The sequence below is a fragment of the Acinonyx jubatus genome, chromosome E4 (assembly GCF_027475565.1).
Source record: "Acinonyx jubatus isolate Ajub_Pintada_27869175 chromosome E4, VMU_Ajub_asm_v1.0, whole genome shotgun sequence".
In the NCBI taxonomy this organism is placed as follows: Eukaryota; Metazoa; Chordata; class Mammalia; order Carnivora; family Felidae; genus Acinonyx; species Acinonyx jubatus.
The window spans coordinates 21180638-21208175 of NC_069395.1; the positions used below are offsets into that span (position 1 = coordinate 21180638).

At 36.4% G+C, this 27538-nt stretch overlaps 1 protein-coding gene across 1 annotated transcript in view; it reads left to right on the top strand.

Moving 5' to 3' along the window:
* The window catches only part of CDC73 (cell division cycle 73), a 321928-nt gene that overhangs the window by 90279 nt on the left and 204111 nt on the right, over nucleotides 1–27538 (top strand). The window contains exons 12-14 of the mRNA XM_027074943.2: nucleotides 7200–7235; nucleotides 7531–7618; nucleotides 25019–25180. Of these exons, the coding sequence (XP_026930744.1) occupies nucleotides 7200–7235; nucleotides 7531–7618; nucleotides 25019–25180 (286 nt within the window). The remainder of the gene's footprint in view (nucleotides 1–7199; nucleotides 7236–7530; nucleotides 7619–25018; nucleotides 25181–27538) is intronic.

A 27538-nucleotide genomic window follows, 5' to 3' on the forward strand; every position in this document is an offset into this window, starting at 1 on the left:
CATAGAGGTGCCTGGGTGGCTCAGTTGGTTAAGCATCAGACATTGGCTCAGGTCATGATCTCACAGTTCATGGGTTCAAGCCCCACGTTGGGCTGTGTGCTGACAGCTCTGAACCTGGAGCCTGCTTTGGATTCTGGGTCTCCCTCTTTCTCTGCCCCTCCCCTGCTCATGTGTGTCTGCTCTCTCTCTTTCTCTCTCTCAAAAATAAATAAACAATAAAAAACTAATAGTAAGTAGAGAACCTTACCAAAAGCCATTATAAGAGTATAAGGAAGCGGGGTAACTGGGTGGCTCAGTCAGTTAAGTGTCTGACTTTGGCTCAGGTCATGATCTAGCGGTTGATGGGTTTGAGCCCTGCATCAGTCTACATGTTGACAGCTCGGAGCCTGGAGCCTGCTTCGGATTCTGCGTCTCCCTCTCTGCCCCTTTCCTGCTTGCACTCTTTCTCTCTCTCAAAAATGAATAAACATTAAACAAAAAATTTAAAGAGTATAAGGAAGAGCAATTAAATTCAATAAATATTAGTCGAATGCCTTCCATGTACTCAGTGCCAGAAACCAGGAAAAGCTAAGAAGGATCTCTCTTTAGGAAGGAAGAAAGTGAAGGAACTGAGTTGGGCCCAAAAAATATAACATCTGAAGTAGAAAGATATTGTAGAGGTAGTTGAATGATTGATACAGAATTGTTTTTCTTTGGAAAGGAGGGATGGGAGGTTATAGTTGGTCATTCTAAAGAAGATTGCCTTAGAAATTCAGAAAGAGTTTAAGAGAGTAAATACCACCACCTAAGTGAGGATTTTAACCCAGTTTTGTGTTGTGTAATGTAAAATTGTCTCTCATTTCTCTAAATCATTGTCTCAAAATCATTTGGCAGACAAAGGAAAGGGGTAGGGAGAGGCACTAATACCTAAATCAGGGTGTTCAAATATATCATGTGATAAAATGAAGTTAAGGGAGCTGGATTCTACCAGCCAGTTTTGTGACCTTGGGGAAGATCATATGTAAATAAAGGAGCTCTGAGTCTTTTCAACTCTTAATATTCTAACATTCTTTTTCAGTTGTTCTACCGAGGTGCACTGGCAATTAAACTGATTGAAATTAATGTGAACTAATGTCTCATAACAGATATTCTGCTGCTCATCCATGTGAGGTCTTCTCTTACTGCTTGACTCCCATAGGTTCTCAGTCCCTACACACCATTTTATTTTTATTTATTTTATTTTATTTTTGAAAAGTTTATTTTTTTTAATTTATTTATTTTGTTAATGTTTATTTTTTGAGAGAGAGAGAGACAGAGTGCTAGTGGGGGAGGGTCAGAGAGATAGGGGGACACAGAATCCGAAGCAGGCTCCAGGCTCTGAGCTGTCAGCACAGAGCCTGACATGGGGCATGTATCCTCAAACCATGAGACCATGACCTGAGCTGAAGTCAGCCGCCCAACCAACTAAGCTACCCAGGCGCCTCTATATTTGAAAAAAATTTAAATTTATTTATTTATTTTGAGAGAGAGAGAGAGTACGCGTGAGTGAGGAAGGGGCAGAGAGAGAGAGAGAGAGAGTGAGAGTGTGTATGAGTAAGCAGGGGAGGGACAGAGAGGGAGAGGGAGAGAGAGAGAAAATCCCAAGCAGGCTCTGTGCTGTCAATGCAGAGCCTGATGTGGGGCTCAAACTCATAAATGGTGAGATCATGACCTCAGCCGAAATTTAACAGACTGAGCTACCCAGGCACCTGCCTGTACACCATTTTAAAAGCAAAAATTGGGGCACCTGGTTGGTTTAGTCAGTTAAGCATCAGACTCTTGATTTTGGCTCAGGTCATGATCACACAGTTGTTAGACTGAGCCTCATGTTGGGCTCCACACTGGGTGGGCTCCATGCTGGGAATGGAGCCTGCTTAAGACTCTCTCTCTCTCTCTCTCTCTCTCTCTCTCTCTCTCTCTCTCTCTCTCTCGGTAGCTTAGTCAGTTGAGTGTCCAACTTTTGGTTTGGTATGGAGTCATTGTCCCAGGGTTGTGGGATTGAGTACCGCGTTGGGCTCCTCGCTGAGTGTGGAGCCTGCTTGAGATTATCTCTCTCTCCCTCTACCCCTCTCCATTGCATGCGCATGCACTCTCTCTCTCTCTCTCTCTCTCTCTCTCTCTCTTTCTCAAAAAAAAAATATATATATATATTCTCTCCCTCTCCTTATGCTCTTCCCCGTCCTCTCTCTCAAAAAATAAAGTAAATAAAAATAAAAGAAAAAAATTTTTATAAGTTTTTAGCATCAATAAAACTTGGTTTGAGTGGATGCTAAGCAGTTTGTCATGTTTGTCTAGATTAGTGAATTTTTCTTCTGCTGTAGAAATGTTTATTGTGTTTGCTTATGGAATGCTGCCTAATTTTTTTTACTAAAGATTTTTTTAAGTTTGTTTTGAGAGAGAGAGACAGAAAGAGAGAGAGAGAGAAAGCACGAGTAGGGGAGGAGCAGAGAGGGAGGGAGAGAGAGAATCCCAAGCAGGTTCCACACTGTCAGCACAGAACCTGACTTGGGGCTTGAGGTTAGGAGCTCTGAGATCATGACCTAGCCAAAATTGAGAGATGTTTAACCAACTGAGCCACCCAGGTGCTCTGATGCTACCCAATTTTGAAGGGATATTGTGTCATATATGACATGTTCATTATGTTATCTTTTTAAAATTGAAAAAATAAGAATGCTCAAAACATATCTGACAGTGTAGTAGGCTATAGACAGCAATTATGCAGTCATAATAACTGTTACTTGTAGGTAGAATTTGAATCATTTATTTTTTCCCTCTCCAGTGTGGTAGCTCAAGTATAGAATTCCATTGTTGATTATTGTTTCCTTTTTATTATTCTTTCACCATGTATTTATCAGGCACTAATTGTGCCAGGCAAGTCCCTGGGTAAATTTAATATTCAAAAGTGTCTAAAGTTATTCCCAACTTCTAAACATTTCTTTAGAGAACATAACTAACAAAAAGTACATGTTTTTCAGTGGATTAGAGAGGAGAAGCCTTTGATGAGCCATAGTTCTGTACCTGACTGTCATTTTCTTTTTAACTATCTTTTTTTAATGCTTATTTATTTTTGAGAGAGCGACTTTGACTTTGAGAGAGCGAAAGAGCACAAATGGGTGAGGGGTGGAGAGAGAGGGGAACAGAGGATCCGAAGCGGGCTCTGAGCTGACAGCAGAGACCTGATGTGGGCCTCAAACTCACAAACCATGAGACTGTGACCTGAGCCAAAGTCAGACACTTAACTGAACGAGCCACCCAGATGCCCCTGTCATTTTCTTTTTAGATTAAATCTTTTGCACATATCCCTGCTTCCTGCCTCTTTCTAATGCATTTACATTGCATACTTCACTTCTCCAGCTTTAATTTTCTACTTTTATTTCATAGATTTCCTGAAATGGATAGGTGGCCCGTAGCTCTGGTTTATCTTCTTACATGTGATTTTGGGAGAGAGAATTAGCCTCTTGTGTAATTTCAACAGATTGTGCTGATCGTACTATCTCATTCCATAGTTTTAATCTGTGTGCCGATGATTTTCAAATTTGTATTCCCAATTCAGACATCTCTTCTTACCTTTGGTATCTTATACAAACTGTCTCTTTAATATTTGGATATGCCATAGGCATCTTAAAACTAGTGTAAAATCTCTGTTCTCGGATATCTTCTTCATGAATATGTGGTACCACCATCATCTATGTTTCTTAAGCAAAAAATTCAGGAGTTATTCTTCATCCTTCACTCTTCACATTTGCTTATTGCTCTTATCTAATATGTCACTGATTTCTGTCAAATTTACTTTTTCTGTGTTTCAAATTTGTCTCTTTATCTTCTCCCACAACTCATTTGTTTACATGAATTACATTTCTCTATACCAGTACATCATGAAGTCCATGACCTATTTCTGGTTCCCAACAAGATACATATAGAAATTGGTAGTATGATACTGTCACAACATCCACGTGCATGATCATTTTCTAGCAATTCATTGTTACTGCATTTTATTCACTTGACCTTGGATTGGAAATTAAAAAAGCAAACAAAAAAACCCCCTTACCATTACACCTAATTTGAGTAGCACCTTTGTGGACTGTTGTTACGAGTCCTGACTGAGCTTTCTGCTTTCATGCGTGTCCCCTTTTGATCTCTTACCTAAATCTATTGTTTTTCTTTTACAGAAGATGTGACATGAAAATCAAACTATGTCACATGCTGCCTTAAAAGTTACAGAGTTCTTCAGTGGCACTTGAATACAAACCTAACATTACCTAGAGGCCTTATATAAATTGGTTCCTGCGTGTATTTTTAACCTCATCTCCCGCCACTCTTTCTTTTGTCCCTGTAGTGTGCACATGTGCAGTTCCCTATGCACAGCAGTTTCTTCCTGTCTTCGGCATTTGCTCACATTCCTACCTCTTGTCTGGACCATTCGGACACTTGTTCTTTGCAAGTTGGCTCCTTTTCATTCTTGAAATCTTAAATGCCACTTCCTTTGAGAGGCTTTCTGTAAGCATTCTAGCCAAAGGATACTTTTCTGTCAGGATATGTTCCTTTTGCTCTTTAATATCACATGTTCAAATTTGTTTATGTGTGTTTGTGTGCTTGCTTGTTCATGCTCTGGCTCCCCTACTTCACTGGAGAGTCTTTGAGGGCAGGGATTATTTCTGTTTTATTTATAGTAATAAGAGTGCCTTGTACATAAGGCTCTGAATATTTCAGTGAAGACTGTAATTATATTTGAAATCAAACATAACAATAATAATTACTTACTCTCAGCTCGTACATTTTCAGTCATGGCATTTGCTAAAGTGCAGTGATAGTGTTAGTGGTACCAGGAGCGGTAGCGTTAAGCATTTAGCTGTAGCCACAGGGTTCACTAAATATTGAATATGCATGCGCCAAGACCTGATTAAGGAGTTAAGGTGCATTGTTGTCTTTAAGATTCTCACAGCAGTTTCAGGATATAGAGACTATTATTACTGTTTTATAGTTGAGGACAACTGAGACTGAGCAGTCTCTCAATTCGACTTGCTAGGGTAATTTGCCTAGGAAGTGGCAAAATGGGGATAAGAATTGAGATCATCTGAGTACAGATTCTTGCTCTTAATCACTTTGCCCTATGGACTGGTGTTATTCTACACTTTCCTCCCCCTCTCACTTTGAATTATGTCTATCATAGGGGTACCTGGGTGGCTCAGTCGGTTAAGTGTCTTGACATCCAGTCAGGTCATGATCTCACCTTTGGTGAGTTTGAGCCCTGCATCGGGCTCTGTGGCTGGCAGTGTTGAGTCTGCTTGGGATTATTGCTCACTCCTCTCTCCCGCCCCTCTCCTGCTTGTGCTTTCTCTCTCTCTCTCTGCCTCTTTCAAAAAAAAAAATCAAGTTTGTCACAGTGTCTGTACCTTGGTCCTTACTTTACTAGGGAACCTATTTATATTTTTTTTGTAGCTTTTTTTTAATCAAATCTTTAGACTTTATTTTTAATATGTGAGCTTTTATATTTTGTCTTCTTTTTTTTTTTAATTTTTTTTTCAACGTTTATTTATTTTTGGGACAGAGAGAGACAGAGCATGAACGGGGGAGGGGCAGAGAGAGAGGGAGACACAGAATCGGAAACAGGCTCCAGGCTCCGAGCCATCAGCCCAGAGCCCGACGCGGGGCTCGAACTCACGGACCGCGAGATCGTGACCTGGCTGAAGTCGGACGCTTAACCGACTGCGCCACCCAGGCGCCCCTATTTTGTCTTTTTCTTACATCACATCTTCTCAGCCTTGATTTTAGTGAATTTTTTCCTAAATTCAGGAGTCCATCGTGAGCTTCTTTACCAAACCAATGTTGTTTCAAAGATTTCTTCTTTGTTGTTCCCCCTTAGTCATTCTCCTAGCAACTCTTGTCTCCTGTTTATCCATGTTCTATCCATCCTGTCATGGCTTTATTCCTCTAACAAATACCAGATATTTACTGAGACTGTATTATATTCCAAATGATGCTATCTAGCTAATCAAGTGTATCTGTGAATCCTAGTTCTAAAAATGATTTAAGAAAGTTTTAGGGTTTTTTTTCTCAGCAAGAAGAGATGAGGACACTATAATAAATACGTATGTGTGTGGACTTCTATTTATATATATCTTTCTCTGCTTTATGTGACTGGAAGAATCCTACTGCTGGACTCCATAGAAGTTTACCACATAAATAGCTATTACAAAGTATTAAATTAAAATGTAGAATTTTACTGCTTTTAAAATAGAACATATTCCAAAAATGCATGTATCCCTTTAAAAATGGTAATCTGTTTTTTAACAACTGATGTTGAGTTAGAATTTTAAATTTCCTAAATTTTTATTTATTTTTTGATTTTAAAAAATGGAATTTCTAACACAGTACATGACACATAGAAAGCAGTCAGTATGTTTTTATTATATATGTAAATACTGAAAATTGAATGTACAGCATTTTCAAATTCTAAAATATATTAATCTTGAACCAGTCTGATACTGCTCTTATTATACCAACAAATGTTTCTGTGCATTATAAAGTCTATTACATATACAAATAATGAGAAGATGAATATTTGTGTTTTTATAACACATTCACAATTATTAATAAATATAGGCAGTTCAAGATAATATAGGCCTTCACATGACTCATTGCCTATAATGTTTTCTTCTAATAAACAAAAAACAAATGTAACAAAAATGTAAAAAATATTTTAGGTCTTAGTTCCCATTAATACCTTTTTCCTCCCAAATGTTTAAGCACATTTTCCCCTCCCAGTCCTTCCCACAGTGTTTCGTGTTCTTGTAATATTCTGTTTTTGCATTTATTACATTGGTTATCAGTTAATTAAACTTTCTGCTTCCTTTGCTAGACTTTAAAATCCATTAATGTAGATACTCAGTGTCCGGCAATGTAGTATATCCACTTTCATTGTTACTACAGAATGTTGAGTATTGGTAGGACATTTTAATGTTTTTGTGAAACAGAGAAGTAAATTATTTGAGAAGATTGAGGTTATTTGAGAAGATTCAGTATATTTTAAAATTTTATAACTGGTCATATGTAAATACAAATAAGTTTTAGGCCATATCTGTATTTTTATTTTTTACTTTATTTACTTATTTTATTTGTATTTGTATTTTGAAAATAAAAATGCGATGTTTCTAACACTCAGTTTTTTCCCCTCTTAACAGTTTCTCAAGCAAGACCTCCCCCAAATCAGAAGAAAGGTGAGGTTGTGCCTATTGATTCTAAATTTATTTTAAAAAGTAAAAGTAAATAAGCTAGATTACAAAATGAAAGCTGAGACTCTGAAGTTACACCAAATGTTTGTGCTTGGTAGTCAGTGCTCAGGTCATACTCATTACCAAATATTTTGAATATTACTGCTGACTTAAAATATTTTTTTAGGTCAAAAGAACTAAGATTATAAATTTACAAACTTTAAAGTTTTAATTGGGCAAGTCTATGTCTTTTAATGAAAATAACAGCATATTTGGTACCTTTAAAATTTTTTCTTTACAGGATCTCGAACACCCATTATCATAATTCCTGCAGCTACCACCTCTTTAATAACCATGCTTAATGCAAAGGACCTTCTACAGGACCTGAAGTAAGTAATTTGTTAGGTATGGAGATAATGTTGAGAATTAGTAGTTAAGAACTTGGTATTCCTTATTTGGAGAAAACAATTTCAGTGTCTATACTATCGACTTTACAGATAGTCTGAAATATTATTTTCAAAACAAAGTACAGTTGACTCTTGAACAATCCAGGGGTTTGAGGTGCCGACCCCTGCACAGTTGAAAATTTATGTACTACTTTTGACTCCTGCAAAAACTTAACTACTAGTAGCCTAATGTTGACTGGATGCCTTACTGATAACATAATTAATATATAACATAACAGTCAAATAGCAAGTATTTTGTATTTTATATGTGTTATATACTCTATCCTTATAATAACATAAGCTAGAGAAAAAATTTCATTAGAAGAATCACAAGGAAGAGAAAATACATATATAGTACTGTATTGTATTTATATAAAAAAAAAATCCATGGATAAGTGGACCCATGCAGTTTAAACCAATGTGGTTCAAAGATCTGCTGTATATTCTTTTCACTCTGGATCCTTTAGGGAAAATTACAGAAATTTTTGGCTAAAGTTCTTAATAAAAAGGGTACTATTATAGTAAATTTTAATATGAATTATTTTCTTTTGACTTTTACCTGAAGAGCTTGAGGAAGTTCCAAAACAAATTCGGTTTCTCTCCCTCTGCCCTTCTCCCAAGTTCTAGTTGAAGAATGGGAAAAGTGATACCAACTTCTGTATATATTAGGTATATACCTTGTGAGGTGGATGGAGGTTGGGAACGTAGTTTTTTAACCCAGACCTTGGGAAAAGTTAGTTGAATGAAGCTCATATCTTATGTTAAAATTTCCAGATACTTAGCTTTCTGAGAAAAAATTTTTAAAGTATTATTGACCTTTATTAGTTTCAGGTGAATAGGGTAAAGATTTAATATTTGTATATATTGCAAAATGATCACCACAGAAATCTAGTTAACATCCATCACCGTACATAGTTACAAATTTTTTTTTGTTTTTTTTAACTTTGATAAAATAATTTTATTTATTATTTTTAATTTTAAATCCAAGTTAGTTAACATATAGTGTAATAATGGTTTCAGGAGTACAATTTAGTGATTCATCACTTACATACAACACTCAGTGCTCATCCCATCAAGTGTCCTCCTTAATGCCTCTCACCCCATAGTCCTTCTTCCCACCCAACACCCCACCAGCACCCTTCAGTTTGGTCTATGTATCTAAGAGTCTCTTATGGTTTGTCTCCCTCTCTGTTTTTATATTATTTTTGCTTCCCTTCCCTTATATTCATCTCTTTTGTATCTTAAATTGCACATATGAGTGAAAACATATTTGTCTTTCTCTTTTTTAGTTTGCTTAGCCTAATGCACTCTAGTTCCATCCACATTGTTGTGAATGGCAAGATTTCATTCTTTTGGATTGCTGAGTAATATTCCATTGTGTATATGTATAGCTCATATACCACATCTTCTTTATCCATTTGTCAGTCAGTGGACATTTGGGCTCTTTCCATATGTTGGCTGTTGTTGATAGTGCGGCTGTAAACATCGGGGTACATGTGCCCCTTTGGATCAGCACTCTTGTATCCTTGGATAAATACCTAGTAGTGTAATTGCTGGGTCGTAGGGTAGTTCTATTTTTAGAAACTCCATACTGTTTTCCAGAGTGGCTGCACCAGTTTGCATTCTCACCAGCAGTGCAAAACGGTTCCCGTTTCTCTGTATCGTTGCCAACATCTAATGTTGCCTGAATTGTTCATTTTAGCCATTCTGACAGGTGTGAGGTGGCATTTCATTGTGGTTTTGATCTCTCTTTCCCTGATGATGAGTGATGTTGAGCATTTTTTTATGTGCCTGTTAGCCATCTGGATGTCTTTGTTGGAAAAGTATTCGTGTCTTTTACACACATCTTCACTGGATTATTTGTTTTTTGGGTATTGAGTTTGGTAAGTTCTTCCTAGATTTTGGATACTAACCCTTTATCTGATGTGTCATTTGCAAATACCTTCTCCCATTCCATCAGTTGCCTTTTAGTTTTGCTGATTGTTTCCATCTTTGTGCAGAGGTTTTTTATCTTGATGAGCTCTCAATAGGTCATTTTTGCTTTTGTTTCCCTTGCCTCTAGAGACGTGTCAAGTAAGAAGTGGCTAAGGTCAAAGAGGCTGCTGCCTGTTTTCTCCTCTAGGATTTTGATGGCTTCCTGTCTTAGGTTTAGGTCTTTCATCCATTTTTAGTTTATTTTTGTATATGGTGTAAGCAGGTGCTCCAGGTTCATTCTTCTGCATGTCCCTGTCCAGTTTTCCCAGCACCATTTGCTGATGTCTTTTTTCCACTGGATATTCTTTCCTGCTTTGTCAGAGATTGGTTGGCCATACTTTCGTGGGTTCATTTCTGGGTTCTCTATTCAGTTCCAGTGATCTGTGTGTCTGTTCTTGTGCCAATACCATACTGTCTTGATGATTACAGCTTTGTAATACAGCTTGAAGTCTGGAATTGTGATCCCTCCAGCTATGTGGTTTTGTTTCTTAGGATTGCTTTGGCTATTTGGGGTCTTTGCTGGTTCCATACAAATTTTAGGATTGTTTGTTCTAGCTCTGTGAAGAATGCTGATGTTATTATTTTGTTAGGGATTGCATTGAATATGTAGATTACTTTGGGTACTCTCGACATTTGAACAATATTCTTCCAGTCCATAAGCATGTAATGTTTTTCCAATTCTTTGTGTCTTCTTCAATTTCTTTCATAAGCTTTCTATAGTTTTCAGTGTATAGATTGTTCACCTCTTTCGTTAAGTTTATTCCTAGGTATTTTATGGGTTTTGGTGCAATTGTAAATGGGATTCATTCCTTAATTTCTCTGTTGCTTCATTATTGATGTATAGAAATGCAGCCGCTTTGTTCATTGATTTTATATCCTGCGACTTTGCTGAATTTCATGTATTATCAGTTCTTTAGTGGAGATTAGCAGTTTTTAAAGTGGAGTCTTTTGGTTTTTCCACATAGAGTATCATATTGTCTGCAAAGAATGAAAGTTTGACTTTCTTCTTGCTGATTTGGATGCCTTTTATTCCTTTGTGTTGTCTGATTGCTGAGGCTAGGACTTCTGACACTATATTGAATAACAGTAGTGAGAGTGGACATCCTTGTCGTTTTCCTGACTATAGAGGGATAGCTCTTTTTTTCCCACTGAGGATGATGTTAGCAGTGGGTCTTTCATATATGGCCTTTATGATCTTGAGGTGTGATCCTTCTAACTCTCCTTTCTTGAGAGTTTTTATCAAGAAAGGATGCTATATGTTGTCAAATGCGTTTTCTGCATCTATTGAGAGAATCATGTGGTTCTTATCTTTTCTTTATTAATGTGATGTATCACATTGATTGATTTGCAGATACTCAACCAGCCTTGCATCTCAGGAATAAATCCCACTTGATTATGTCGAATAATTCTTTTAATGTATTGTTGGATCCGGTTTGCTAGGATCTTGTTGAGAATTTTTACATCCGTGTTCATCAGGGAAATTGGTCTGTACTTCTCCATTTTAGTGGGGTCTTTGGTTTTGGAATCAAAACCTTGTAGAATGAGTTTGGAAGTTTTCCTTCCATTTCTATTTTTTTGGAACAGCTTCAAAAGAATGGATGTTAACTCTTCTTTAAATGTTTGGTAGAATTTCCCTGGAAAGCCATCTGGCCCTGGAATCTTGTCTATTGGGAGATTTTTGATTACTGATTCAATTTCTTTATCGGTTATGGGTCTGTTCAAATTTTTTATTTCTTCCTGTTTCAGTTTTGGTAGTTTATATGTTTCTAGGAATTTGTCCATTTCTTGCAGATTGCCCAATTTTTTGGCATATAATTGCTCATAATATTCTCTTATGATTGTATTTCTGCGGTGTTTGTGATCTCTCCTCTTTCATTTGTGATTTTATTTGGGCCCTTTTTTTCCCTTTTTGATCAGTCTGGCTAGGGGGTTATCAATTTTGTTCATTCTTTGAAAGAACCAGCTCCTGGTTTCATTGATCTGTTCTACTGTTTTTTTGATTTCAGTATCATTGATTTCTGCTCTGATCTTTATTATTTAACAGCTTCTGCTGATTTGGGGCTTTATTTGCTGTTCTCTTTGTAGCTCTTTTAGGTGTAAGGTTAGGTTGTGTATTTGAGACCTTTCTTCCTTCTTTAGGAAGGTGTGGATTGCTATATACTTCCCTGTTACAACTGCCTTTGCTGCATCCCAGAGGTCTTGGGCTGTTGTGTTTTCATCTTCATTTGCTTCTGTGTACTTTTTAATTTCCTCTTTAATTTCTTGGTTAACCCATTTATTCTTTAGTAGGGTGTTTTTTATATCCAAGTATTCATGGTCTTTCCAAATTTTTTCTTGTGTTTGATTTCAAGTTTCATATTGTTGTTTAAAAATATGCAAGGTATGATCTTGATCTTTTTGTGCTTGTTGAGGGCTGACTTGTGACCCAGTATGTGATCTATTCTGGAGAATGTTCCATGTGCATTTGAGAAGAATGTGTATTCTGCTGCTTTAGGATGAAATGTTCTGAATATGTCTGTTAAGTCCATCTGGTCCAGTGTGTCTTTCAAAGCCATTGTTTCCTTCTTGATTTTCTGCTTAGATGATCTTTCCACTGCTGTAAGTGGAGTGTTGAAGTCCCCTACTATTATGGTATTATCATCAGTGAGTATCTTTATGTTTGTGATTCATAGAATTATATATTTGTGTGCTCCCATGTTGGCATAAATATTTACAGTGTTAGATCTTCCTGGTGGATAGACCCCTTAATTATGATACAGTGTCCCTCTTCATCTCTTGTTTCAGTCTTTCGTTCAAAATCTAGTTTATCTAATATAAATATGGCTGTTCTGGCTTTCTTTTGATGACCATTATAATGATAGATGGCTCTCCATCTCCTTACTTTCAATCTGCAGGTGTCTTTAGGTCTAAAATGAATTTCTTGTAAACAGCACATAGATGGGTATTGTTTTCTTATCCATTCTGATACCTGATGTCTTTTGGTTAGAGCGTTTAGTCCATTGACATTTAGAGTGAGTACAGAAAGATACGAATTTTGTCTCATTGTATTGCCTACAGGCATGTAGAGTTGGTGTTTCTGGTGATGTTCTTGGTCCTTTCTAGTCTTTGTTGCTTTTTGTCTTTTTGTTTTGTTTTGTCTTTTCCCCACTCAATGAGCCCCCTATGATTTCTGGCCAGGCTGGTTTAGTAGTCACAAATTCCTTTAGTTTTTGTTTGTCTGGGAAACTCTTGATTTCTCCTTCTATTTTGAATGACAGCCTTGCTGGATAAAGAATTCTTGGCTGCATATTTTTCCGATTTAGCACATTGAATATATCCTACCACTCCTTTCTGGCCTGCCAAGTCTCTGTGGATAGGTCTGCTGAAACCTGATCTGTCTTAACTTATAGGTTAAGGACTTTTTTCCCCTTGCTGTTTTCATAATTCTTTCCTTTTCTGTGTATTTTGTGAATTTGACTATGATATGCCTTGGTGATGGTCGGTTCTTGTTGAATCTAATGGGATTTCTCTGTGCTTCTTGGATTTTTATGTCTGTGTCCTTCCTCAGATTAGGAAAGTTTTCCAGTGTTATTACTCACATAAACCTTCTGCCCCTTTTTCTCTCTCTTCATCTTCTGGGATTCTTTTTTAATAAGTCATTCTTTTTTCTTTTTTAATAAGATGTCATTCTTTTTTAATAAGTCACTGAGTTCTCTAAGTCTTGTATCGTGATCTTTTCCCTTTGTTTCCCTCTTTTTCTGCTTCATTGTTCTCCATAATTTTATCTTCTGTATCACTGATTCACTGGATGCTGTCGTGGCATCCATTTGAGTTTGCATTTGGTTACAGCATTTTTAATTTTGTCCTGACTATATTTTATTTCTTTATCTCCAGAGAAACCCATTCTATGCTTTTTTCAGCCTCAGTATTCTCATTATCATGGTTCTAAATTCTAGTTTAGACGTCTTGCTTATATTTGTGTTAAGCCCCTGACTGTCATTTCTTCCCCTTCTTTCTTTTGGAGTGAATTCCTTTATTTTGTCATTTTGGTGGAAGGAAAAAAATTAATAAAATAAAAAAGAAAAATTAAAAAATTAAAACCAAAAAAAAATCAAGTAAAGGAAGCTAGATTCTAGATGTGTTTTGGTCTGCTTGTACAAAGAAGCTTGATAGAATAGAGAAAAGGGGGAAAGAAAAATGGTAAGAAAATTAAAAATTAAAAAGAAATTTGTATAATAGAATAAAATTAAAGAAAATGAAATAGAACAAAAAGTTTAAAAAATTAAAAATAAAGTAAAAAAAATAAAAATTTTCTCTTTCTATAGTCAAGAAAGAGGAAGAAAGGAAAGAATGAAAAAAAAAAACAAAACGATTTAAGCAAAGAAAATGAGTAAATGAACCAGCAAACAGCAAAATGAAACCCAAATAAAGTTACATCCAGTTTGCCCTAGAACTGAAACTGTGAAGCCTTCTATAGTTTGTAGGCTAAGCAGGTGGAATGACTTGTGCTGGTCTTTTAGGGGATGTGCTTGGAGGGCACAGTTGGGTTGGGTTTGGTGTAACAGCTCCATTCTCCACGAGTTGGCATTGCTTAGCTTACTGGGATGGATCAGTGTGACACACATCTGTCTTTACGGGAGATGTGGAAATGGCTTCACTCAGCTCCCTAGTCTTCTGGCACAGAAACTTTGTGCTCTCACCAACTTGCCATCAAGCACCCCTCCTTTGTCTCAGGCCTCCGTCCACTACCCTTTCCATGTCCAAGCTGTCTACCTTCCAGGTGGCACTTCCTTCCAGAGTTTTATCTCATCTGGGATTGTGTTTCAAAACCGCACATTTCAGAGACGCCTGTTGCTTGGACCTGCTCCAGCTCTCTGGGGGAGGGTCTTGCTGAGCAATGGTTGGGTGCTGGCTTGCTCCAGAAAACCTTTGTGCAATCACACAGTGTCAGAGGTTCAGAGATTATGGCAAATCACAGCACACAGCCAGTGCTAGGTTTCACCACACTCTGGGGTCTTTGTCCCAATACTAGCAAATGTGGCTGCTCTTCAGGGTCCTCTGGGACCTTTGCCTGTGGGGAGACCATATGGCTTCTACCAAATGCACTCCAAGGAGAGGAACCGCTTCTTCCCGTGTGGCCCTCAGACCCCGCAGACCCCTCTGCCTTGCTCCTGGGGATTTGCCCTACTTCCTCACCAGAGCACCGCCAGGCACTGAACTCAGAAACTACAGACTTTGTTCCACTGTTTATAGAATTTTGGTGATATTGAAACCCTCTCTTTTCTTCCCGTCAGTGGTTTTGGGGAACAGATTTCTTGTTCAGTGCCCTGTGAGTGTTTTCACTCTTTCTCTCTAGCTACTCTCGGTGGAGTGCTTTTCTTGCATGATCCTGATGTACTGTACTCTCCCCCTTTCTCTCTTTCTGTCCTTTTTCTGCTAAAACAGCTCCCTACTCTCCATGGCTTTTCTCTTCCACAGTTTACCTCTCCGCACTGTGTACCTGCTGAGTTCTCTGGCTCAAGTTATGCAGGTTGTTGTGTTAATCCTCAGATCAAGCTCCTAGGTGTTCAAAACGGTTTGGTGCTGATCTAGCTGTATTTCAGGGATAAGACAAGCTCAGGGTCTCCATGCTACTCCGCCACCTTAACTACCCCCCTCCCCCCAATGTTTTTCTTGTGATTACAGCTTTAAATATCCATTCCCTTAAGTACTGTCAAATATGCAATGCAGTATTATAGCTATAGTCGATATGTTGTACATTACCTGTGATTTATTTATTTGGTAGCTAGAAATGTGTACCATTTTATTTGTAACTGGAATTTTGTATCTGAAATTTTTAGTCTCCTCCTTCCTCATTTCTTGTTTAAAATGAGTATAGTCACAGTAGTATCACTTTGCTATAGTAAACACAGATCATGATAATGTGTACAAAGTTAATCTCTCCCTTACCTAGCTAGCTTCTCTAGAAGTATTTATCTTCATGTTAATTAATATGAATAGGTGTGCCACTTTTAGGATCATGATTATTATTTTTTAATCTTTATGCTACTTGTAGTGGTTGTCATTTACAGAAGAAAAATGGTGATGCTAAAATTGTTTTAAATAATTTGCAATGATATGTACACTAGTAAGATTTAAAATGGGCGGTAGAGAAGTGATTTTCGGAATGCTGTCAAGTTTATGAACATTATTATTAGCATGGCAGATAATGAGTGGTTGCTAGTGATTTCTGGATGTCTACTTTTGCTTTTGACGGGAGGGTATCCACTATGTTTTCCTCTCATTTTAAATTTCATATACCAGATTCTCATGATTTATTTGTGCTCTTGGCCTTTTGCTGTTTGCATTTGTGAATTGTTAGTGGACTTTATTCTAAGGCATTGCACTTTTATGTAGTGTACATTAACCTAAATTAACTATCTTCTTTCATTAAAAACTGAAAGGGGTGTGTGTGAACGTGAGCTTGTGTGCATGTATGTCTGCATCGCGGGGCACAAGTGTTCTTCAGCCTCCTTGCTCAGGTAGGCGATATTTGTGTCCTTTTTTTTTTTTAATTTTTTTTTTTTTAACGCTTATTTATTTTTGAGACAGGGAGAGACAGAGCATGAATAGGGGAGGGTCAGAGAGAGGGAGACACAGAATATGAAGCAGGCTCCAGGCTCTGAGCTGTCAGCACAGAGCCCGACGCGGGGCTAGAACTCACGGACTGCAAGATCATGACCTGAGCCGAAATCAGCCGCCCAACCGACTGAGCCACCCAGGTGCCCCTTGTGTCCTTTTTAACACAGTTAAAAACATAGTTGCTTATGTAGTACTAGGCATAATAAGTTAAATAAAATCATTTTAATAAAATATTTTCAAGGGGAAAAATTTGTTTTTTCCTGTTCCCACATAGAGGCTCATGAGTTAAGACAGAATAATTTATAAACATTTATTGCAGAGTTCATATAGCTTGAGTGTAGTAAAATGCTATTCTGAGGAAACAGTGGTCATTCTATCCTGTGGTGTTTGTCAATTAAATTTTTTCCCATCATGCTGATTATTAAAATGGGTGAATATATATTGAACATTCGTGGGTACTTAGGGTTTTGTTTTAAGGTAGTTCATTCTGTTTTTTATTGGTAAGTGAAAGAAAATGGAAGAACCCAGCATAGTGTTTTGGAGGCTAAGAGTGGTGGTGTGGTCATTAGTTGGAGAGAAGGGGGTTAAATGTATTCTGCAGCAATACTTTTCTAGTGTTTTGTACTCTGTTATGGTACTCCTTATTAAATAGAGGTTGTCAAATTGTCCAGTTATCTTATACACATGGCGATTAAATCTTGGCATTTGTTATGAATTTGGACTTTTGCTCACTAAGCTTTAACCTTAATTATTTGAAGAAGTTCTAGATCGAAGACACGCCCTTACAGAATTATTTTATAAATTTGTTTTTGTTGGGTGCTGCAGGAATGTAATACATCTAAAGTTGTTTTTTTATGTTAAATTCTCAATTCAAGGGGTTGGCCCTTGGCTGACAAATTATCTGGGACTCCTTTCTTCCTCCCCTACTCTTGAACCAGATCAAGATGGATACACATCTTTAAAACTTGGAGAGGCACCCAGGTGGCTCAGTTGGCTGAGCCTTTGACTCTTGATTTTAGCTCAGGTCATGATCTCACGGTTCATGGGATCTAGCCCATGGGGCTTGGGATTCTCTCTCTTCCTCTCCTTCTGCCCCTCCCCTGCTTGCTCGCACTTGCACTCTCTCAAATGAATAAACTTTAAAAAAAAGAAAACTTGATTAGAATTTTTTCTCCAAGTTCATCCTTTTGTTGTTTGTTTATTTACCTCTTCTTAAGGTTACAGTTCTAGCTTCTTTGTGCCGTTCCTTTCTGTGGGTGGTAAAAACCAAGTCTCAAGCAGGTATTCCTGTCTTCCACTCTCATCCACTGCAGCATCAGTTGATTTCTGTCTGACTCATGACTATTTTCTTTCCAGTTCACCTATGCATTTCAGGTATTTGTTATATTTTATCTGACATTTCTTGGAAGGATTTTTATAATTACTGGAACACTGTATTATTGGAACTGGAATTTTATAAGGTATTTAATTTTTCTATATTGAGTTTATTTATTCAACACTCATAGAACAGTAACAATCAAAGTGCTATGTAGATAAATGTTCTGCGAGCTCAGCCTTTTTGGAGCTTACATGATAGTGGTGTTAGTGTACTAGGAGTCACCTATTGCAACTAATGAGAAATAAAATATGTTCCAGCATTTGGGATAAAACTGAATCTTAATGCCTTATTATTGAGAGTATAATGAAAAGTATAATTTTCTTTGACACCAGTTTACAAACTTAAATCGCATCTTGAAGATGATAAGTTCAAAATCAGATTAGACCTCAGCAATAATATATCAGCCATGAAAACCTTTACCTACCTCCTCTCATAAATTATGTGGTGTTAGTGAGAAGGTATGTAACTCTAGTGATTTTTTTATAATCTAAAAAAACACTTGAAAATTACTATTTTCTAGATTTTGAGACCTAAAAAGGAATCTCAGAATATACTCTTATTCTCAATGAAAATGCTGAGAGATAGGGGCGCCTGGGTGGCGCAGTCGGTTAAGCATCCGACTTCAGCCAGGTCACGATCTCGCGGTCCGTGAGTTCAAGCCCCGCGTCAGGCTCTGGGCTGATGGCTCAGAGCCTGGAGCCTGTTTCCGATTCTGCGTCTCCCTCTCTCTCTGCCCCTCCCCCGTTCATGCTCTGTCTCTCTCTGTCCCCAAAAAAATAAATAAACGTTGGAAAAAAAAAAATGCTGAGAGATAACCCTAAAACCTACTCTGGTAGTTGCAGAGCAGAAAATACAACCAGGTCTCCCAATGTCCAGTTTAGTTATTTTAACTTTTGGATAATGGGGATTCTTAACCAACATTCTGATTAAGAAATTGGGTTTTATTCTGGAACAAAATACTCTTTTGCAGTATTCAAGGTCTTACATTCACTATTAATTACAATAACAATATTTTGTAATTTGGTTTAACAATGAAAATTCTTATTAAATATTTTTAGTGGTAACTAGGAAAGTATTTTTGGTCATTAACATAATTTGTAGCCAAAGGAAGAATGTGAATGCTCTGCCTTCTCTCTTGGTGGAATAACAGTGATAATTCTTGAAGAAAGAAAACAAAAGCAACTTTACTGCCAAACAGAAAATCATACTGCTTCCAAACTTATGACTAATTATAAATGAGACACAAAATGAGTTGTAAAACTTGCTAATTTCAGGTTTTACCAAGCGCAGAATTGGATATAAGTGCCTGTGTCTTAAAATAGCTGTATAAAAATCCATGTAATATGACACATACCAATATATCTGTACAGTCTTGTTTAGTACTTTTGAATAAAATTTTCACCGAACTTTTTTCCATTAACAGTAGGGAAAGAAGAAATTTTTGTTTTTATCATTTAGTGTTCTTACAGTGTTGTGGATTACTCAAGTAATTCCTCATGTCATCTACAATTGGGTGAATAAGACATATTATTTTGGTCTTCTTTGAAATAGATTTGATAATGTAACTGAGACTGTGCCAGACCCATGCAAAAAATGGATTTGCTTAACTGCTTTAACTTTTTTTTTTTTTTTTTAGTTTGAAGATTCATGTGTTTTCTTTCCACCTAATGAATATACAAGAGTTGTTTTTTCATTGTTTATATTCTGTGAAATATGTATCTATTTTTTTGTTTTGTGATGGCTTCTGTGTTTTGCATCTGGCACCCAGTTGGAATTCACAATTCCAACTAAATTGTGAATTCCTTAGAGAAAAGGGCTTGTTACTCTGTTGTCATTTGTATCTCCGTTGTTGAAAAACAGTGTTTGCCCAATAAAGGATATTAAGTAAATATCTAGGAAAATGAGAAGCAGAAAGGATCACACTGAGAAAATTGGACAGGGGTAGATTTGTATATCTGAAATTCAAGGTTTGTTTTGTGTGTGTGTTTGTGCAAGCTGTGAACTCATTCAGTGCATTTATTTCAAATTTCAGATTTCTTTCTTTCTTTTTTTTTTTTTTTTTTAAACATTTATTTATTTTTAAGAGATGATAGAGACAGAGCATGAGCAGGGGAGAGGCAGACAGAGGGGGAGACACAGAATCCAAAGCAGGCTCCAGGCTCAGAGCTGTCAGCACCGAGCCTGACGCAGGGCTTGAACCCACAAACCATGAGATCATGACCTGAGCCAAAGTTGGACCCTTAACTGACTGAGCCACCCAGGCGCCCCTCTAATTTCAGATTTCTTTTTTGATATATGATAGTTGTATCTGTACCTGGGACTTGATTTTAGTTCCTGTGAAGTGTCATTATACTTGTTGGTATTGCATTTTGTGCACTTACTGTATTTGGATCAGGTGATTTTTAAGGTCATTTTTAGCTCTTTGATTTTTATGATTTGTGAATTTGGTATTTCCAACTCTCACAATTTTTAATAATTGACAGCTATTTATAATTTTTATAAATATCTTAATGGTTACAGAAAATTCACAGTAAGATTTTGGAGTGTTTAAAAAGAAATTCTATCTTTACTTTTTAATTCTCCAGAACCTTTGCAGTGCTCATCTGAATGCATTACAAGTCTAAATCTTAAATATTGTTTATAATGGTAGATAGTAAACAGTGCAAAGAAATCACAAAGTAAATTTTAGTGTTTTTTTTACCCCCCTCTTTAGGCTTACAACAGAGAAACCAAACAATTAAAAAGACCACATTCTTAGGGTAGACCAAGCCTAATTTTTCTTCTAAGTATAAAACACTCCCTTCATTGTTTAACACCTCATTGCAACTGACATCTCCCCTACAGTTTGAGTCAGCTGGAGGCTTTGCTATGTAATTAATGCATAATTGAAACCTCCTCCACACAATTACAGTACTGGCTGTACCCATAGCTCATTTTGGCATAGATTCTATTTGGTTTCATGTAAAATTAAGGATTCTTCCTTTTTTTTTTTTTTTTTTGGCCCTTCAATAAAAAAATCACACAAAAACAAAACCCTTAACCTTTAACATCTGTAAATAACAAAATTAAGGTTGTGTTATGAAAGTATTAAAAAATATATTTTACATTTATAAATGTGATCTTGAGAGAAGTTTTAGTAGGACTGTAAGTTTATTTAAAATAAAATGATTGGATGACACTCGTGATTCTGGCCATTATGGTAGCCTCACAGGACCAAGGTTCCAAAGGGGAGAAATTGCACATAAAGAGTGCCTCAAAGATATGCAGAGGATTCTCTTTGCAGTAGTCAAATACTGTGGAGTACATTCATGTGAGAAAACTGCTTGATGCCTGGGGAAGAAGCAAGCAGAACAAATACTGGAGTTTATACCGGACCATGAATAATTCATGTTCCAAACAACCACAGGTAATGCAAAAAGATTCAACCACTTTGGAAAACAATATAGAAGTTTTTTCTTTAAAAAAAAATTTTTTTTTTAACATTTATTTATTTTTGAGAGACAGAGAAAGATAGAGCACAAGCAGGATAGGAGCAGAGTTAGAAGGAGACACAGAATCCAAAGCAGGCTCCAGGCCCCGAGCTGCCAGCACAGAGCCCGATGTGGGGCTCGTACTCACGGACTGCGAGATCATGACCTGAGCCGAAGTCGGACACTCAACCAACTGAGCCACCCAGACGCCCCTACAATATAGAAGTTTTTAATTTTTTTCTCTTTACATTGAAGATATTATTGCACTATCTTCTAGCTTCCTTTGTTGATGATAGGTCAGCTGTTAGTGTGATAATCCTATGAAGGAAGTCTGCTTTACCTGGTTATTTTAAAGACCATTTTAAATTTATCTGCTCTGCCTAGATGTAGATTTCTTATATATCCCATTTTGGGATTCATTAAAATTGAATGTATGGATTTGTGTTTTTCATCAATTCTGAGTCTTGGCCCTTATTGCTTTAGATAATACCTCTGTGTTGCCTCCCCCACCCCCCCTTTTCCCTTCTCTTTTTTGGGACTTTTTCAATTTCAGTGGTTCTATTTAGTTCTTTTTCAAATCTTTGGTCTCTTTCAAAATAAATTTTTCTCCTGTACATATTTGCAAGCTTGTTTTGTAAGCTTTGATCTTTGATATTTGCATTTGAAGTCCTTAGTTACCTTTTCTTTTGACTGTTTTGACTGTTGTTTCATTCATGATACCTCTCATTTCCCTGCATGTTTAGTTTTTTAGTACATTTAATATTTTTGATTGTCTTCATTTACTCATTTACGGTTCATTTTCCTTGGAGTTTTTTTCTGTGGAAATTCTTTGAGTTCCAAATTGAAGGTGGGTGGATGGCAGGGGTGGAGGGGACTCCAGGAAAGGTTTACATTTGTGTTTGCAAAGTACCTAGGAGCGTTGCCAATATTACATCACTTTAAATGAAATTTTCAGTTTGAGGGTTTTTAACATCCAGACATTGTTGCTTTTTCTTGTCTTTTCTCTACTTTTCAAATTTCAACTTCTTTTATTTAGGAAAAAGGAAAACTGTATTTTTAACCTGCTGGGAAATATTCATAAACTTGCTCTGTTTTAAAAATAGCATACAGTTTTGAACTTAACTTGGCTATATCAACTATTTGCATTTTATTCTTTGACAATACTAACATAGTTATTTCACTAGAACTGTACCAGTTTAGATAGTAGTGACTTTAGTCCTATCACCCATACTCCTTCACTCATGGAATGTAAAATAGAATAAATAAATTGCAAATATTGGATGAGTCAGTGGACATCATAATATTTCTCCAAATTACATATATTCATCTGCCATATCACATGTGCATTTCTGGTTGTATTTGTTAGAACACTAAATTGGAAGTGATAAATACCAATTTGTAGTAGCTTTACCAAAAAAATAACTTATTTGGCTCAACATGACTGAATAGTCCTGGCTTCTGACACAGTGCTAAAATGATATCATCAGGGGTTGGTCTTTCCATCTCTTGGGTTCTCCCCCCCTTCAGGGTTGAAGATGACTATCAAAAACTCCAGGTTATCTAGCACAGTAGAAGGACAGTGCCTGTTTTCCAATAATTCCAGCAAAAATCCAGGATTAAGTCTCATTGGCCTGGCTTGAATAATGTGTTTATTTCTCAATTAGTTATTGTGGTCAGGGTGGTTAATTCCTGCTTTAGATTCAAGCAAGGGCCAATTTACAATTCGGAGATTTGATTTTCCTTGCAGTTGCCAGGGCGTTGATAAGAGCTAGGGGACAGGAAAAAGAGTGGGCAGTGGGTTTATTTCTAGTTTACCATTATACTGAACTTAACCCCTGAGAGTCCTACCTTTATGAAAGAAGGAACTTATGTTAGATTCCCTCCCTTGAGCAGAATTTGACCTTTATTTCCTATTCCAGGAACTGAGTGAAATAAAATAGCTTGAGGTTAATTGGTTTGCCAGCACCTTCCATGGACGGAAAAGTCTGCATTGTTATTCTAACTTTTAAGTTTAGGAGAGTAGGTTAGAAGATCTATCCTTGTGTTAATACATGAGATCAAAGCTGAAAAGCATTTTGAAATACAGACACATTTTACTCTACAGAAGGCTGCTATCGTAAAGAAAGACCTAGATATATTCAGAAATTAAAAATACTAGCGCATGTAAAAATTGTAGGCCATTAGTTGTAGGATGTTAAAGAACCATGTTAATACTCTGAACCTCAATAAAACTTTCATCAGCAAATAAGTGAACCTGCAAATGCTATGTAACTCCTTCCTTACGCTTTAGAAGTTGAATTAGGTGTTTAATAGACATTAAAGTTGGATATTATAAATCACTCGTGTGTGTGTGTATAGTAATTTATTAAAGTTTATAAGTAATTGTATACTTTTATAACATTTACAATTTCAAAAGCTAGAAAATAGATTCAGTATTATATTTAAAAATGTAAACATTTTAATCCCATCTGGATAGAGAGGATTGAAATAAAGCATCTTTCACTTGCCAGAGAGACAACTTTGTTCTTTGTATCTGGAGCATAAGCTTCAAGAGGGCAGGGACGGTGTTTTGTACAACTATGTATATTGTGTAACTTAGCACAGTGTATTACTGTTCACTTAATACATTTTGTTGTAGCTTTATATTAAAACTGTTTCCAACCAGTGCATGTATATTAATTTTAACATGTTTAATGATTCAGAGTGTTAGTATTTGGTACTTCCTTTTTTGTTTTTTTAAAGATGTTTATTTTTGAGTACACACTCGAGTGGGGAAGGAGCAGAGAGAAGGGGATAGAGGATCCAAAAGTGGGCTCTGCACTGACAGCAGTTAGCCCAATGTGGGGCCCTAACTCATGAACCGCAAGATCATGAACTGAGCCGAAGTCACCAACTGAGCCACCCAGGCGCTCCTATATTTGGCATTTTCTAAGTAGGCTTGATTTATAAATAAACTGAATCCATAGGGAGCAAAATGATTATCTGGAGGAAATTTTTAAATTTATGGAAATCTTAACTTTTCCATTAGATTTGGACATGGATATGAAAATAGCTCAGAAATGAAGTTTAGTTTATCACAGTCACCATCTACTAAAGACCTTCATGAGTATGAGACTAGTTTCACTAATGATGAATCCAGCATGTGATATTCAAAATTTTCAAAGGACTTTAATAAAATATGCTAATAGACTGTATTAGGAGTATGCAGCTAAAAAAAAAAACAAAAAACGACTGTTTTGAAATGCTTTGTGAACACCAACAATCTAGAGGTGGCAACAGCTCTGCAGATTGCTAAGTTATATTTGAAGATAATCTGTTGATGGTACAGTGGAGAATTGAATCACATGGTAGAGTTAGTAATTTACTAAATTACTAGCAGTATTTACTAAGACAATTAGCATACACTTATTTAATTTCCTCCTTAAAAATTTGCAAAGCAACCCTGAAATTAGATGGCATTTTTCTAATTTTGCTTAGTCATAATTCATGAAAAGGGGTATTTTGTGAAGCTCTTGGATATACTAAGTCATTTATCTGGGAAGAAGCCACATCATCTTATTTCAAGTGACCTTTTGATTTATAATAGGATATCCTTCTAATAGCATTTGAAAAACCAAGGATTAGTATGGTCTTTTATGTAACTTTGGAGAATGCTAAGTGCTAGATGAAAGAACATAAATTGTGTGTGTCTCTGTGTGAGCCAACTTATGGACTAAGTGAGCTGAGTGCTATTTGGCATGGGAAGAAAGATTATACTCTCTACACATTGTAATCTGTACATGCAGAAGCAGGTTCATTTAAAAAAAAAAAGAAAAAAGTTTGGTTTAAAACTATCAGTATTTTAAAAATAATTTCTAACTTATTTTCCCATTTGTGTCCCACTGAATCATTTGACCTTTTTTCATCTCTGTTTTTTCAAAGATTTGTCCCATCAGATGAAAAGAAGAAACAAGGCTGCCAACGAGAAAATGAAACTTTAATACAGAGAAGAAAAGATCAGATGCAACCAGGGGGCACTGCAATTAGTGTCACAGTTCCTTATAGAGTAGTAGACCAGCCGCTTAAACTTATGCCTCAAGACTGGTAAGATTATTTCTATTTTATGTAGTCATTAATTTTTTTGTATAATTAAAAAGTATCAAGTTTTGTCATGAGTTCTAGATAGAAACTATCCCTGAAGACATTGTTAGTGCCTAACTTGGTCATTAATAATGTCCATGTTTTAGTAATACCTAAATAAATTTGTATTCTGGATAGCTAAACATTATTTTACTTATAAGAAACACTGACTTCTGGAAAATTTAGTAAAAATTCTTAACACTGTTTATTTGTTCTGGATCAGCTTTTAGAACAAAACTTCCAAATAGACTAATGTTTTGAGAACCTATTGTTTTAGTTTTTTGTTTTGGAGAATTCACATTTTGGAGTAAGAAACAATAAGTGAAGAAATTGTTACTTTTATTATGAAGACTAATTTATTAATAAAAACAACATGATCACCCTACCCTGGTTTAGCTCTTTAATTGCATTAAAATGTTCTTTAAGGGGCGCCTGGGTGGCTCAGTCGGTTAAGCATCCGACTTCGGCTCAGGTCATGATCTCGCGGTCCGTGAGTTCAAGCCCCGCATCAGGCTCTGTGCTGACAGCTCAGAGCCTGGAGCCTGTTTCAAATTCTGTGTCTCCCTCTCTCTCTGACCCTCCCCCATTCATGCTGTCTCTCCCTGTCTCAAAAATAAATAAACGTTAAAAAATAAAAAAAAAAAAAAACAAAAATAAAAAAATTAAAAATAAAAAAAATAAAATGTTCTTTAATAAAATATTAAGGTATTTTTAACAGTGTCTATTAGCTCAGATACATGAATTATCTTACATTTTATTAATATAAGGTAGAGTAAAAACAGTCTTGAGAGTGCATCTCTGTGTGACGTAAGAGAATGCAACACATTGATGCATTAACTGAAATTTACCTTTGAGGTGCTTACCAGTCTTCACACATTAGGAAGTCAGGGCATTGAGAACATAAGTATGTTAAAAATGTATTATATGAAGTAAAATGAGAATGTCAGTTATCAAGTTTAAAACTTGTAAGAAAGTTATTCCATATTAGTATTACATGTTTGCAGTTATTTGCAGAAAATGATAATGCAGTGTGTACAAGTGCCATCTCACCGTGCTACAGAATAATGCTTGTATATATTAGCTAGGTCCCTAGTCATTGGTATCTTAACTTAGGAATATTTTCCTTATCTTTCTTCTTTCCTTCTCTGTTAATCCTTTCAAGAATTCACCAAGAGTAGTATTTATATTATCCTGCTTACATGCTAACCCTGTGAAGCCCAGTAGATTCTAGGTGATGTCTCTCCAGCAAATTTCCTTTAGTTTGGGAGGTACCTTCTGCTTTCAACTATTGTATGGCTAAAGCTAGGTCATGAAATTAAGAGGTCATTTAATAGTGAGCTCTGTTACCAAAGATCATTTGGCAGTATGGGACATGTATTCCATGAAAGGAGATTTTTAATTTAAGATTTCATTTTAGCTTTAGAGATTTTGAGCAGGTTAGAATTTTAAGCTGTGGTTTTTCACAGTAACTTGAATTGTTGCTGTAGATCTTTTATCTGAATAGAAGGTAGCCCTGGTTTAATTCTTTGTTGGATGTGTAGAGTCTTCATCTAATGCAATGGTTATTAAAAATGTGATCTTGGACCTCTGGGCATTCCTAAGACCATTTCAGGGAGTTGTAAGGTTAAAATGATTTCCATAATACTACTAAAATGGCTGTTCTCATGATTTATCAGTCCTCACCCAGGAACAGTAGCATAACTGGGGCACGGGATCAGCCATTCCCTCCCTTTCTTCTTCTCACTCCTCCTCTTCTTCCTTTCATTTCTCTTCTGCAAATGGACTGTCCATGCCCTTCTGTTTCCTCATCTGTAAAATAGGGTAATAATAGCACTCACCTCATTGGATTTTTTGGAAGATTCAGTGTATTAACATAGGTACTGTGTAAGGTGCTTAGAACAGCACTGGCACATAGTGAATGTTCATAATAAGTCTTATTAATGTTAACTGTTACTGTTTATTATGGTTTTGTTTCCACCTCTTTAGTTCTAGCATAAGCTGTTTATGACTGTTACACTTATTATAATTTCTCAATTTAATTAAATATTTTGTGAACTAATGAAATACGAGGGCCTAGAAAAAGATTTGTTCTTTTCAGAAAAATAAAGTCTAACAGTTAGAAAAACAAGGTTTTAGAAAAACTTGCGTTTTTAGAAAAACGCTTATAGACTGGGCGCCTGGGTGGCTCAGTCGGTTGAGCATCCGACTACGGCTCAGGTCATGATCGCACGGTTTGTGAGTTTGAGCCCCGTGTCAGGCTCTGTGCTGACAGCTCAGAGCCTGGATCCTGCTTCGGACTCTGTGTCTCCCTTTCTCTCTGCT